Here is a 15,397-nt window from a genome sequence, read left to right as displayed (position 1 = left end):
GTATTTATTACATAAATTTGCTTATCTTTTTCATATATCCCCACCTAACCAGTCGGAGCTTAGGGCTAACCCTTGAAAATGTTGCTCATTGTGTCCCGCAGTGCTGGCACAAAGTGCCATGTGCCTTCCACACAGTAGGTGTTTGGAAAATATATGCTGACTGTATATGTTGACTGTTGATAATCTGAAGAGACTACCAGAAACTTCTCTATAATTTTGAGAGATTTTAAAAAAAGAAACCTAGCTGATAAAAGTGCTTTTAGTCAGTACAAAAGGTCCATTAGAAAACTGTACAGTTTTTAGTTCTAAAACTACAGGTTTGGTTTACAGAAATAACATGTTTGTTATCAGCAAATGTTTGGAATTAAGACTTAACAGTGGTGGGCTTCCCTGGTGGCGCAGTGGTTGAGAGTCCGCCTGCCGATGCAGGGGACACGGGTTCGTGCCCCGGTCTGGGAAGATCCCACATACCGCGGAGCAGCTGGGCCCGTGAGCCATGGCCAGTGAGGCTGCGTGTCCGGAGCCTGTGCTCCACAACGGGAGAGCCCACAACAGTGAGGGGCCCACGTACTGCAAAAAAAAAAAAAAAAAAAAAAGAGCTGTCTGTCAGTCCTCTAGTTAGGAGAGAGTTCTAAATCATGCATATTCCTGTCTTCCAGGATTTCTCCCTGATCAAGCAGACAGTTCAGGATACAGAGTCCAAGGATGAATGTTCACCGTGGCACTGAGAGCGACAGGTTACTGTGGCAGGAGGCCAGCTGCCTGATGGATGAAGCCTCAGCTGCAGCCCAAGAAAGAGAAGCAAATAGCCCGGCTTCTTCTGGTCTTCAAAATCTTACTTATCCTCTAGGTCCCAGGAATGATGGTACGATGATTAGATCTTGACTTAATGTGGAGGGCTTTCTGACACCTCAGCACCTATTCTGCCCAGAAGGCATAAATGTTCTTAATAAATAAAATATCCAGTTAATTAGCTTCGCTTATATACCACAGTTATATAAATCTATCACAAAAAACCTCCACTTATTTAATCAGTTTAGTACATCTAACTTGGTAATGGTATAAGAAAAATAGTCTCAGGCTTGGAGTCAGAAGACAGATTCACATTCTAGCTCTGCTGCTTATCAGCTGTAACCATGGATGAGATCCTTAATCTTTCTGAGCCCTGCTTTCTTAATCTAGAAAACAAGGTTGTTAATAATTCTTCTTACTTCACAAGGCTAGAAGACTGTTGAGTTAATGGATGTGAAGGCTCTTGGTAAATTGTCAGGTTCTTTTTAACTTTTATGGAAAACAATAGCAACAATAATAATAGCAATTACCATTTATTGAGCACTCACTGTGCTAGAAACTTTACTGTTTTTAGATCAAGGGAGGCAAACTGTGGTCAAATCTGAACCACTGCCTGTTTTTGTAAATAAAATTTTGAAACACAGCCATCATGCCCATTTGTTTACATACTGTCTATATGGCTGCTTTCCTTCTATAGTGGCAGAGACTGTGACCCACAAAGCTCAAAATATTTACTTTTTAGCCCTTCACAGAAAGTTTGCTGATCCCTGCTTAGATTAATCCTCCTGTTACAGATGAGGAAACTGAAGCTTCAAAAGCTTAGGCATAACTTGCTCAGGTTCACACTGCCGGGAGGTAGGGGACTGGGTGGGATTTAAACCTGTCTTTCTGGCCACCGTTCGCTGTTATTTTATATATATCAACGGACAAAAAAGCAGTGTGACTGCCACCCTAGAGTGCCCCATTACGGAGAATTTATGCAATGAGTCTCTTTTCCTACTCACCCATTTAAGCAGGGTGGAATCTGAGGCATCCTTCAGGAATCAACCCAATTTAATTGCGTCATAGCTGGGGGAAAATCAAGTGCTCTAAAGAGCTGAATAAGTTAGGTGCCTACTTTCATTTTTAAGAATAGCACTTCGAGCGTTGAAAGCCTGTCTTGGTGATTAAAGCGTTTCTTGCTACAAGCTTGCCCATGGATTGTGTGGAAACTTAGCTCTTTGTAAGTTGAAAATTTATCAGAAGCTCTAGGATATGATCCCTAAACAGGATTTTGGTCTAGATTTTGGTTTCCTTTTCTCTAGAAGCAAATGGGGAAAAAATTGAGTGTACTCTAGCTAACAATGAATTATTGTATACAAACTTAAAATACATGAAGGGCGGGAGTGAGACATTAAGTTGTATCTATAACATTTTATTTCTTTCCAATGTAGGAAAATGTTAGCTAGCCAAATCTAGGTGATGTATACATATTGTATTAACTCTGCTTTGGTATATTTGAAATTTTTCATTAAATAAAAAAAAACATTTTAATATTTCAGGAGAACTCCCTATTTAAAAGAATCTTCTAAAAAAAAAAGTACAGCTATATAATAAAAGCAGCAAACATCAACTAAAAAAAAAGAATCTTCTGGTAATCCTTTTGAAAATACTTTCCCCTGATTCTCTTCTATATACATCCAGATTTCATATATTTAGTTTTGAGCCTGTTTACATGATGTGGTATTAATACATTTTTAAGTGCTCTCACATACTTTATTTCAGTTGATAGTCAAACCAATCCTGTGAGGTAGGTGGAGTGAACATTATTTTCATTTTACAGATGATTAATCAGGTTTAGAAAAATCAAATAAATTACTTAAACAAAATGGCTCTTTGGTGATACTAGGACAAAAACTCAGGTTCCATGAATGAATTCTAATCCAAGACCATCTGCACTGGAACTTTTCTGTTGAGAGCAAGACCTGCCTGTTCAAAAAACGGTGTTGGTAATGTTAGGATTCTCCTATGTGTAGTGAAAATGCATTTTTCAGTGAATTTCTAGGAAAAGTGACAATTAGAGACTATCACTATCCTTTCTGGAAAATAACATTTAGAAACGTTTTTTAAGAATGTGGAAAACAAATAGTTTTGGCTAACAGAGTTATCAAGTTCCTTAAATAAAACACAGGAAATATGAGTGTTATAAATGAGATAGAAGTGAAAGCGGAAATAAAAAAGCGATGCCTCTGTGAAACAAGACTAGGGAAGGTTAAGCAGTATGGCAGAGGATTGCTTGTTTTCCACAGAAATGCTTCTCTAGTGTTTAATTATTTTTAACCATGTGTGTAGTTTACTTTAAAATTGTTTAATCGTTCTATTTTAAAGTGTAGGCATTACTGCCTTGATTCTCTCCTCCCCAGCGTGCACACACACACACACACACACACACACACACACACACAGAAGAAAAAGTTCAGGGGGATCCAGTATGAGTCTCTAGTTTGTGTTTTTTCTTTACGTGTTTTAGGCAAGAGTTTTTGCGTAAGGATACTTAAAGTTTGGGTTTTTTTGTTTGTGTAATGGTTTTTGTTCTTGTTTTCTTTAAAGAGGACAAGGTTTATTTTTCCCCAGGGCTTTTTGCTGTCAAGTTATTTTGGTTTGTTTGTATGATCTTTTAGACCTTCCACTTGACTCTGCCTCTCAGCCAGCAAATCTTCAGTTCCCTCACATGATGCCACTTCCTGAAGACATCAAAGGCTCTTGCTTCCAAAGTGGGAATAAACGGAACCATGAACCCTTCATCGCTCCAGAACGATTTGGAAACAGCACTGTGGGCTTTGGCAGTAACGTTCATTCTCAGGCACCAGAGAAAGTGACACTTCTCGTAGATGGCACACGTTTTGTTGTCAATCCACAAATTTTCACTGCTCATCCGGATACCATGTTGGGAAGGTAATTGATAATAATTTCCTTCCACATTCACTCTGTCCTCTGTGAATAGAAATACTTGCTATTTGCCTTGCATTAGATTTGAGCATAAAAACATTTCATTGCTTATTTTTCTACCTTCATACTTTTGCGAGACAGAGGACATAAAAACCTTATATGTGTTGGTGATTTTGGGGGGTGGGTACTTTCATTTACAAAGCCAGTATAGTGAAATAAGCCCCCCTACAAAAGGGAGTGCAAAAGGTCCAAATGGTGTCAATTTCTAATGCCTCCACTACTATTCAAGTTTTCTGAAACTGGATCCTTGTATCTGGCTGTTTTGTTTGATGATTGCTCTCTTTATTCTTCGTGTTCCTTCCTCTGTGTTGCTTCATTCAGACTATCGTCTTACCCTCCCCTCACCATCTCCTGCCTCCAGCTTTTTAGGGTTAGAGTTTAGGAATGGAAGGAGTCTACTGACGAGGAGCGCTGTCCAGGAAGTACTTTTAGAGCCTGGGCTGGGAGTTAGGAGATCTCTTTCTGGCCAACTGTAGACCTTAACATGAAGAGCAGATTGGGGTAAGAGTAAAATCATTTGAGTGTATACACACACAAACATTTGGCTTTTGAGGATTTCATCTAGTACTTGAAAGTGGATCTAACCTCACTCTGACTTTGAACTAATTTGAACTGAATTAGAAATCAGAATGGACCACACTAACTTGCTGAATTTTAGGCTAAGTGGAATCTAGCTGTTCAAATATGTGTGTACTTAAACATATACATACAAATTCATGATGAACCATTTTTAACCAGAGCCAAACGTATATATTTCTTAAACATCTGAATTAAGATAGAACATTAAAACATTTTCTAAATTGGCCCTATATCAGACTTGACTTCATGTCCTCAGTCTTGGTATCGCCACCATTTCCCCCCAGGCCCTTCCAGAAAGGCATTCCTCAGGGTAGGCTGTCTGTCTGAAGTAGGTTGCCTCCAAAAGTAGCGCTCAAGAAAAGAAAAGCAAGCATTTTCTGGGTAATAGACCCCTTTATCTACATGGTTCATCAGCTGAGTCAGCCGAGGTCATGAATTCTGAGTTTCTTAGGTTTGTTCTGTCCTGTGGCTACGTAGAGTATTCATAAGCCTAGCCAGTGAGCTTACAGATGTGGGCCACTGGTCACAAGGGGGACAAACTAAGAAGCTGAGAGTGGATTAATGCAGATCCGTGCCACTACTGGATGAATGACTCTAAGGGGGGATTATATTTATGGCATGTTCACTATTTTGATTCATAGCTGTCTCAGCTACACTTCAACCGGAACATTCCAGAAAAATGTCAGCATCCTTTGAAGACTACTTTTATCTAAATGGATTTCTTATGTATGGTGTAGTGATTTGGAAAGCATGTGAGTCTTTTTCAGACCTTGGAAAACAGCCAGTTCAGGGTGGAGGATAACAGTTTCGAACAGTTGGACAGCAGGGCTTCCCAACAGGTTAAGGAAGGAAAAGGCAGTGAGTCCCCAGTGGGCCAGCTGAAGATACCAGCACCTGCCTGTCCTGGCTTCTCCTTCCACAGCTCCTACACAGATGTGCAGCAGGAGTAGTAGAAGTCATGGGGCCAGTTTTACTGGAGGGGATCTGAGAGAGAGAGGAAGGATGGGAAAAGATGAATATAAAAGCAAGACTTCCTCCCTGTGCCCTCATGAGCTCTGAATTCATGCCCAGAGCAGGCCTGCCTCTCTGAAATATGTCAAATTGCTGATGATCCTAATACCTACCCTCCTTTTCTACTTGACCTGAAATTCCCGTCATTAGTTACTCCTTGGATTGAAGAATGGCATTTTCCCCAGAGTTACGCCATTAAAATCTACCAGGAAAGGGAAAGCAGTAACATCTGCACCTACTAATACAGATTCATCTATCAGATTAGATATTGAAAAGCAAAACTCAGAAATATCAAGGATGGTGTGCTGGATAGGTACATGCTGATGGGTGAGAAGGAGGAGACTCTGTCTTCCTGAGCTGCCGGTGCGTGGGCAGGTTCCTGGGCGCTGCGGAGGGCGTGAGAGGCGACTGTCACACCCTCCAGACACTTTCCAAGGGCCACCTCTGCAGGTGCTGTTCTACTTTCTTTGCTGTCGCAGAAGCTCGCTACGGTGGACTGTGAGGGCTTGCTGCTTTGTTCCTCTTGCACTCAAACACTGAAAGCAATTGCTGCCCTCTTTTCCTATCTGAAGGGAGTTTCCTAAGACTTGAGTGTGTCGTATAGGGGTTGAGTCCTAGTGCTGTGTTTTTAACTTACACTGAAAGAGTGGAACGGAGTCTTCCAGAATGAGGTGAAGAAGGGAGAAGTCTCATCTGTGAAGAATCCTGTTGCAGCGGGTAACATTGTTGCCCGGGTATTTTTCAGGATGTTTGGACCAGGAAGAGAGTACAACTTCACACGGCCCAATGAGAAGGGCGAGTATGAGATTGCCGAAGGAATCAGTGCAACTGTATTTCGAACGGTGCTGGTGTGTAGTGGCCTTGTTACATCATCTTCCCTGGGGGCGTGCATGGTCAGAAGCCTTGAGAGTTCCATCAGACTGTGTTCTGACTTTAGGGTTTCTCATTTCTAGTTATTGCCTTTCCCACTTTATTTTCTGTTTCTATAATTCTTAAGTCCTTGCTTGTGTGAGCTCAGTCAGGTATCAAGTTGTGATTAAACATGTCAAGATGGCCAGGAGCCACTTTGCTATCTAATGAATCACCAACTTGGTGATAGTTCTAGTAACCCATCACTTTAATAGAACCAGGAATGAGTAGGGGGTTGAAGAGGGAATTTTTCATGTTGTTCTTTGCCTACATTTCTTCTTCCTAATTTATTTATAGGATTATTACAAAACTGGTATCATCAATTGTCCTGATGGCATCTCTATCCCAGACCTTAGAGATACGTGCGATTATCTCTGCATTAACTTTGACTTCAACACTATCCGATGTCAAGATCTGAGTAAGTGCAGGAGAAGCTGCCAGCTGCGTTTGAGCAGCTGAACTTTGAGTGTGCTTGGAATTGACATTTTTTAATACTAAACAGAAAGCGTTTCAAGTGTGGGTTGAAAATCATCTGTAGAGGCAGAGACGTGGTACTAACCATTCCCTGTCTTGTTTCAAAGCTCTGTGAGAAGTGGAGTAAACAAGAGAACATGTAGTGGGTTCTAAGTCTAGCTTGACCCCGTGAGTCACCAAGCTAATTGCTTCCCCTCTTGGGACCTTGGTGTCCCAACTCTTTAACAAATAAGGATACTGATCCTCAGATATGAGGGAAGGTTCACTAATAAAGTCACACAACATAAATCGGCTGGGTTCTTCTTACAGTTTATCATTATTATTAACTTAGTGTTTAAGTGCTTTATATATGTAAACTTGCATAAGTTTCACAATTGACCCGTGAAAGATAGGTGATAATCTCACTTACCAAATGAGAAGATGGAGAAATTAGCTTGTTCAAAGCTCTAAACATTAAAGCTGGGATTAGAACTGATTGTCTGAATATAAACTCCATGCACTTGTCATTACCTAGGCTTCCTGAAATGATTTTAAAATTCTTTGAAGTTCATGGTACATTTCCCTGCATATTCCATGAAGTTCTCTAGATGTGTGGTGTCTCTACTGAGTCTAGTACACACTTAGAGCAAGTCCCTTGGTGTCGCCAAACTTGGTATCATTCCTCTTCTGTGGTACTCTATGAAGTTGCGGTCCAGAGCATCTTCAGAAGAGGTACTATAAAGAGTCATCCCCAAATGATGGTTGTCTCTTGTAGAATTAATGTTTATGTTCTGACATTGCATGTCAAGAAAACCACAGTTGATCAGAATGCTCAGGGTTTATTAAACAGGAGGAGATTGGTAGAATGTGAAAAGTATCTAACGTAATAGCCTTGGTGTAGGAGACATACCCTGCCTTTAAATGGGCCACTTCTCTGGACCTTATCAATGATAACAGCTGTTACCTCATAGTCTTTTCACTCCAGTAATTACCTGCATTTGAGCAGAGAGGATGTTCACTTGCCTTTTGTCTCCCAGGTGCTTTACTGCATGAACTGTCTAACGACGGCGCTCACAAGCAGTTTGATCACTACCTCGAAGAGCTGATCCTGCCCATCATGGTGGGCTGTGCCAAGAAAGGGGAGCGAGAATGCCACATCGTCGTGCTGACGGACGAGGATTCTGTGGACTGGGACGAAGACCACCCCCCACCCATGGGGGAGGAGTATTCCCAAAGTAGGAGCCCCTTGCATGATGTACCTGTTTCCAGCAAGAAATGTGCTGCCCAGAGTGGCAGCTAAATCCTAGAACCAGTGTGACTGTCGCTGTTGAGCTGGTGATGAGCACACTCACCTGGATGAGGGTCTTTCCTGCTGGGGAGCACAGGGAACATCGTTATACTTCCCATGCCTACCGCTGGTGTCTGGTACTGTGTCAGTACTGCGGCAGCACATTAAGTGGTGGTGTCATTCTTCTCTCCATTTGTTTCACTTTAAATCCTTTTGAATTGGTAGTAATTCAAAATTCAGAAAATACAAAAGGAAAAGTCTTATTCCCACCCCGCCTCATCTACCCAGTTTTCCTCCTCAGTTTCTTTTATATTCTTTCAGATTTATTCAGTGCACATACATAAGCAATTGCATGTTCTTTTCCTAAATGATACCATATTGTAGAGACTGTTCTATATCATGTCTTACATTAAAAGCTTCCACAATCTTTTTTATGGCTGAATAGTATTCCATTGCATGATTGTGCTATAATTGATTTAACCAGCCCTTTTGATGACCATTTAAGCTCTAAATTATAAATAATGCTGCAGTGAATATCTTTTTAAACAAAGTCTTTCACACATGTGTATCTCTACAGAATAATATTCCTAGAAATGAAATTTCTGTATCAAAAGCTTTGTGCTTTTATGATTTTGATAAAATTTGCCAAATTCTCTTTCATAAAGGTTGAGCCAGTTTATACTCACAAGACAATATATGATGGGTTTGTTTCCCATATGCTCACCAAGACAGAGTTTCACTGAACTTTTATCCTTGCCACTCTGATACGTGAAAAACAGCATCTCACTTGAGTTTTAATTTGCATTTCTCACTTCATGAATGAGATTGAACATCTTTTTAAGAGTCATTTTCATTTCCTTTTCTGTTAACTGTAATCATGCCTTTTGCCCATTACAAAATTGGATTGTTAGTCTTTTCCTTAATGATTTGTAAAATCTATTTGTGACCACTGTCTGTATAGACAAGGAAATTAGCCCTTTGTAATATGAGTTGCAAATATTTTTCCCAGTTGGTTGTCTTCTTAGTTTTGTTTGGTGTTTTTGGATAAGCAGAGATTTTTTTTTATGTAATCAAGTGTATCAGTTTTTCTTTTATGACTTCTAGGTTTTATGTCATATCCAGAAAGGTCTTTCCTACCCTGAGACTATAAAAATTTCTTGTATGGTTTCTTTCTTAAGGTTGATTTATTATTTAACATTTAATCTGTGATCCATATGGATTTTTTGGCATCAGGGCTCAGGTCATTAGTCTGAATATGTTAGCTCATCTCCTTCCTCTTACAGAGATGTTCACTCCGTGACTAACCCCAGATTTTTTTTCCCCCCAGTTCTTTATAGCTCTAAGCTCTATAGATTTTTCAAATATATTGAGAATCGGGATGTCGCTAAAACAGTGTTAAAGGAACGGGGCCTGAAAAACATTCGCATTGGAATTGAAGGTAAGAACATCCCAATCAATATTCAGCTTGCATGGCTCATGGAGTAGGTTGGATCTGTGGCCACAGCTTTTGTCCTTAAAACCTGGCTTCCAAGGGCCTAGAGAATAGACACACATGGAAACTACATTCCTACCCAAGTTTGAAGATTCCTATTTTTGTTTTAGTTTGCCCTTACATTTCCTTGTCATTTTATTTCCAGTTGAAAATGCTTTAAAGCAGCTGTAGGAATAAGTTCCAGTTTACTGCCTCAGGATAAAGAGCAGTGAGGACTAGGCACTGGGCGGGTAAATGTAGCAGAGCTCGTGGGCTCACCAAGTGGGAGGGCCAGCCGTTTAGCCAACAATCTTGATGAGGATCTTTCTGCGATCTGGAAGGGTCCTTCTGAAAACTATAACTTGGAGACTCATTTTATTCCACTACCACCTTTGGGGAGTGTCTGGATATATTGACAAAACTGCTTTAAATGATTTGAGCAATGGCTCCCAACCTGTGGTCTCCGTGGAAGGGTATTGGAGACTGATTCCTGGAGAGTGCTGAAGCCATTCTGGTCTCCCCTCCATGGGTCTTTGACTCTTGTGTTTTGCTACTCTAGCTGTCTTAATATTGCTCACAGAACCTGTCGTTGTATCCAGCTTAAGTTGGAACTTAACGTTGGAAGAGATTTTTGATATCATGTATTAAACCTCTTTCTACTGTGTCCTCCTTTGTCTCTGTGGAAACCACAGGGACAGAGTGACAGGGATCACTCCATTTCCCACAGCAGCCCATCAAACTGTCCTACCACGAGAATATTCTTCCACATATATAATAGATAACCTCCTCCCTCTTCTGTCGTCCTTCTAGTTCTAGCCTGTGAAGATAATATACTCTGCATAAGATTTCTCCCATATCCCTGTAACTGACTTTCAGATATTTTAGGCAGCATCCCAGTTTTTTCTTTAGGCTTAAACATTTTGCATTTCCTTAACTACTTCTCATACAGGTTGCCCTCTAAGCAATAGAATTAGAGGACTAGAGTAACCATGCCCCAGTAGGATTTTTGTTCTATAGTATTGAAGCCAGTAAAATAAAGACTTCTGAAATTAGTAGGCGGCTTCTCCCCCTTCCATTAGAAGGGATAAAATTTTTGTTACTTCCCTTCTAAGGACAAGACCTACTAACCTGAGCAGGAGAGAAGCAAGCATGTAGGTGGCTGGGCCTCAGAGAACGTGGTCACTTCCCTGTAGTTTTCACATAGTCTTGGGATTTGGGAGGAAATTCATGTGGTTAGGAAGAAGGAAGTATGGAAACCAGCGTGAGCAATTTGCTGGGGTCATGATGGCTTTTTTCCCATTTCAGGTTATCCTACCTGTAAAGAAAAAATTAAGAGGAGACCTGGTGGCCGGTCTGAAGTGATCTATAATTACGTGCAGCGCCCCTTTATCCAGATGTCATGGGAAAAAGAAGAAGGAAAGAGTCGCCATGTGGATTTCCAGTGTGTTCGAAGCAAATCCCTCACTAACCTGGTAGCTGCTGGAGAAGATGTCTTGGAGGACCAAGAGATATTAATGCACCACCCACCTCAAGTGGATGAACTTGACCGGCTAAACGCCCCACTTTCTCAGATGGCTTCTAACGACTTTCAGGATTAGGGGCAGCTGTGGGCCCCTCTGCCGGCCTTTTCTCTGACTGGGATGCCCATAGCCAATCCTCCCCATGGTTTGTCTCACACTAAGTAGGAGACATGCTTCTCCCCCCTCCTTTCCTTTTCTACCATAATTAATGTGTGTCCTTTTCAGTAAGTCTGTTGCCTCCGGCAGGAGATTAAAAAGGACTCACTGGTAATTAAGCTACCAGCTTTGCAGCAGCCCTGGTAACTTGAAAATTTTGGGTCTGGTGCTGTTCACCGAGTCTGCATAACTGCAAAAGCAGGAAAGGAGGTCAAGACTCCTGTTGCCTCATATTCAGCAAAGCAGTTCTCATCCTTTACACTCTGTTCTTGGCTTTTGTTTATTTGGTTTTATACTAGGCAAATTACTTAGCAGCAAAGGGACCAAACTTAGAAGGAGACAATCTCTATCTTCTACAAGCAGGCACTAATTGGATGCCCATTAGAGGTTAGTGGAGATACCATCCTGGTGGCCTCTGTGCCCAGGTTGCATCTGGGAAGAAATAGGCTCTCATTCAAAATGTCCAAAGGAAATTCTTAGGAGCTTCAGTTCAGTTTTTTTTTTATTATTATTGCAATGAACAATCCAAAACCTCACAGATTCTTTGACAGGAAGGATAATGTATGACAATGTTTATGAAACCTTTTTAGCTTCAAGGTTTTTGACCCTAAACAAATTGATTATTCATTTGGAGTGAAATTCACACTTTGATTATCCTGGCTTGGAATCTGGTGTGAAGCCATAGGTCTTCACCCTAGGCCAGCATGCTGTAGGTGTGGCTAGGAGACCTTAGATATGGCTTAAAAGGCTTTCAAGATGAAGGCAATGATTTCTCAGAAGTGCTCAGTTTCTCAGTAGAAAGACTAGTAAGAGCTCGGTGGGTAGGGCTGGGGGTGAATCTGGGTGGGAAAACGTCACCTGCCTAGACTTTGTCTCAGTGCAGGGATTTTCGTTGTATATTCTTTTCATACTATGGAATATTTTTAGGTATCAGGATATTTTAATTTTTGAAATAGCCTATCAGCTGCTCACACTGGGTAAAAAAACCATACTAATGTCATCTCCAAAGGAAGAATGAGTTGAAGGGAAATTAGGCCTAGTCATTTTGATTGATCTGTCAGCTCTGGGTTAACAGTACATGGTGTGTGACAACCCAGATCACTCCTCTGGGTACTGTAACCACCTCCCCTGATGTCTCCATGGCTGTTAACAGTAGAGCTAAATTTAGATTCTAGAGTCAGATGTGTCTTGAGATCTTTCCCATTTTATGGTAGAGGTTGGCCTTCCAATCACCTACCCTGAGCATGTACAAAGAGACACATAGTTTCCTTCAAGTTCTCTAAGAACAGGACTGGTTTTCTTAAATTCCATTTCCACAAGATACTATAGGGCAAACTACTTGATGCCATTTTATGACCTCCCTAGTCAGAATTCTCCAAAGGTGAAGTCAGATTGGGTGTTGACAGCTACTCTTTCCAGGCTTGAAGAACAAGAGTGTGTGACCAGGGCCAGTGTCACAGGGGACATCAATGCTGTGTTCCTTATTCAGAAAAATCAGTAGTAAGGGGTTAAACCGAGCCATCCCCCAGCTACAGTTATTCTGATTATCATTGGCATCCATTTGTAAGGCTGATGGCCAGGGTTAATGTTTAGGGTTAACGTTATTTTGTAGCCAGGGGTAGTTTTATTCCTGTGAAAAGAATTGGCTGTTTGAGGTCAGGTTTGGCTTTGACCTTACTGGTACTACATTCATACCCACGACCAGCCAGGATAATTGTTTAATGGTGCTTCCTTTACGCTTTGTGGTTGACTTCCATGCTATCACAAAGGAAATTTAACTTTTGTGTAGACTATAATAAGTATGTATAATTTCTGTTTTATAGCTTAATATAACATTTAAGGGTAGACATGTCTCAGCTAACACTCTAAAACTTATTAGTCATTGCTTAGGTAAAAAGCTAGGTATGAAAGTGTGGCATGTACTTAACACTTTGTTCTACGTAAATGATTAATTTCCTCCGGCTTCAAAAACCAGGTCTTTTTTTCCCCCAAAATTGGGTTAACGTGCTTTCAGCCCCAACCCTTAGGGTTCGAGTGAGCTGGAGATCTGTGGAGGTAAATCTGCCAGTGTTGCCAGGTGGTGGTGACGGAGGGAAAAGCTGGGCCCACAGGTTCCCTCTGGCGGAGAGGACATTTCTTCTGTACCCCACGCCCTTCCAGCCTGGAGCGCAGCATCACTGTAATTAGGTGGCTCCTTTCAGCCACAGCAGCTCTGTTCCCAGGGCCAGGACATCCCGTGGCGACAGGACCTCGCAGTTCTCGCAGGAACAAGAGCTGGGTTGCAGTCATTCCCTTCAGAGTCAGTTAGTTACTGGCCAGCTGGGCAACAGGTATTTCTAATTAAAAAGGTGAAACTCAGGTTTGGTGGTTTTTTCCTAAGTGCCTAAATAAGTAAGCCAGGCTGTTTATACAGAAACATTTTCGTAAGAAAATGTTTTTACCCAGACTGTCTTATTCAGAGGTATCTATCTCAGCAGGCCAAGATAAACCTGAATTTGAGGTTTAGGATCTGAGTTTGTGTCTGCATCAAATCATGTATTGTTGATTAGGAAACATTTGCCATTAAGGAATTGGGAGCAGGCAAGGAGACAGTGTTAAAATGTGTCTGATGAGATTACTTAATGGTTTCTCCAAAGTGGAGAAAAGGTATTAAAAGAATGACAGTAAAAAAAAGGTAAGGAAGCTAGAAAGTAGCTGGATTTATTGCATGATATGCAGTAGCCAGTATTAATAACTAAATTCTGTGTGATACCTAAGGTATACAGGTCTATGAAAATACTGTGGCATAAGCCCAGAAAGGATGGATAGTGTTCCAGCAGGTCCTTCTGTTAAGTAAAAACAATCAGAGCAGAGGCTTTAATGTCAAAGAGTGATGGGAGCCTTTATCGAGTAATAGTCAATAGAAAGTTAAGAATCAGTGATTTATTCAATGCCACTTCTTGCCATCATTTTGAAATGGTTAAACTGGGCATAGTTCAGAAAGCAAACCTGATACCTTTATGGGAGATGGAGCCACATCCGTGCTCTGGGTGGGATCACCTCTGCAAGAGAACATTACATTTTCTCTCAAAGGCAAAATGCTTGTAGGTTTTGCCTCTTTACTTTGTATTTAAAGTTGCACTTGTTCACCTACCAGTGTTTACGAAATCCTATATTTGGGATGCTTTTTCTATAATAAAATGTTATCATTTGTGTCCATGTTGTTGTTTTTTAGCAGAAAATAATATTGGAACTCAAGATGTTAAAGGGGACGGAGAGTAGCAGCAGCACGTGGACTGCCCAGGAGAGGCTCTTTCCTACAGCAGCCGGCGGGGGCGCGGCTGGCCTGGAGCCTGTATGTGCTTTTCCCACCCTGCTATTTCTTATAATTCACAGGTTCCAGAGCCATAATGGTCTGCTCTCTTTTGAGTTTCTGGTTAACTTGCATTCAAGACCCCTTGAACCCTCAAATCCAACCAAGTAGTACCCCACAAAACCAAATGTAAATTTGAAAGGTAAGATGACTCGCAAACTTCTGTGTTCTACTTTTGGTTTCAAGCAAGTGAAGAAGCATGGCAGGCATGAAAGGCAGCTTAAGAAGGTAGGGCAGGGTCCAGGCAGGTCCCTGGGAAACACTGCTTTGGGGCATCTTGCTCATCCTCTGCTAATTCGGCCCTCTTCTAGTCAGGTGCCTCCTGAGCTCCCCTCAGCACACTTGGCCTGAGCAGCTTACTGGTGACACTGACAACTTGAAGGGGTGCTGAAGCCAGCCAGGGCCTCCCTGGCAGGCCTGCCTTTGTCAGCACAGAGGTTAAGAACATGCTCTGAAGGCATGGCCCATTGAGTATGTTCAGTGCCAAGTGCTGCTTGGTCACAGGGACATGCTGACTAGGACACAGTTCCTCCCTTCAGAGGGCTCTTATAATTGCACAAAGACAGATTCATAAATAGTCCAGGTCACTCAGGAAGCGCATAAGGATGGAGTAGCCAGTTTTTACTATGAAAATTAGAGGAGAGTTCACAGGAGGGTTCTATACATGACACATGAACCAAACTGTGAAAGACAAATACTAGTCGTTTTGGATTCATGAATCCAAAAGGAAGTATTCCAGACCAACGCAACCGTATAAGCAAAAATGCGAAAGTGCACTAGTTGCTTATTGTCATCAGGGAAGAGGATGGTGGGGGCAGGGGGAGGATAGTAATGCAGAGATAGGCCAGAGTAAGGAAGGGCCCTTGTACCTCAGACAA

The 15,397-nt window shown here is 41.5% G+C and overlaps 1 protein-coding gene across 8 annotated transcripts in view; it reads left to right on the top strand.

Annotated features, from left to right (window-relative positions):
- The window catches only part of KCTD20 (potassium channel tetramerization domain containing 20), a 29,571-nt gene extending 15,210 nt beyond the window's left edge, over positions 1–14,361 (top strand). For 7 of the 8 annotated variants that reach the window (XM_079934733.1, XM_079934728.1, XM_079934734.1 and 4 more), the window contains 7 exons: positions 660–865; positions 3,453–3,726; positions 6,116–6,218; positions 6,577–6,697; positions 7,770–7,967; positions 9,348–9,458; positions 10,797–14,361. In XM_079934733.1, coding sequence (XP_079790859.1) covers positions 706–865; positions 3,453–3,726; positions 6,116–6,218; positions 6,577–6,697; positions 7,770–7,967; positions 9,348–9,458; positions 10,797–11,089 — 1,260 coding nt within the window. In that variant the 5' untranslated portion in view covers positions 660–705 and the 3' untranslated portion in view covers positions 11,090–14,361. Of the gene's footprint in view, positions 1–659; positions 866–2,333; positions 2,426–3,452; positions 3,727–6,115; positions 6,219–6,576; positions 6,698–7,769; positions 7,968–9,347; positions 9,459–10,796 lie in introns of those variants that run through there. The other variant, XM_079934735.1, reaches the window with a different exon arrangement.
- Positions 14,362–15,397: the final 1,036 nt, after the last annotated feature.

The sequence above is a fragment of the Stenella coeruleoalba genome (assembly GCF_951394435.1).
Source record: "Stenella coeruleoalba genome assembly, chromosome: 10".
In the NCBI taxonomy this organism is placed as follows: domain Eukaryota; kingdom Metazoa; phylum Chordata; class Mammalia; order Artiodactyla; family Delphinidae; genus Stenella; species Stenella coeruleoalba.
The sequence above is the reverse complement of the archived record's forward strand: the minus strand, read 5'-3'. Positions and strand labels throughout refer to the sequence as shown.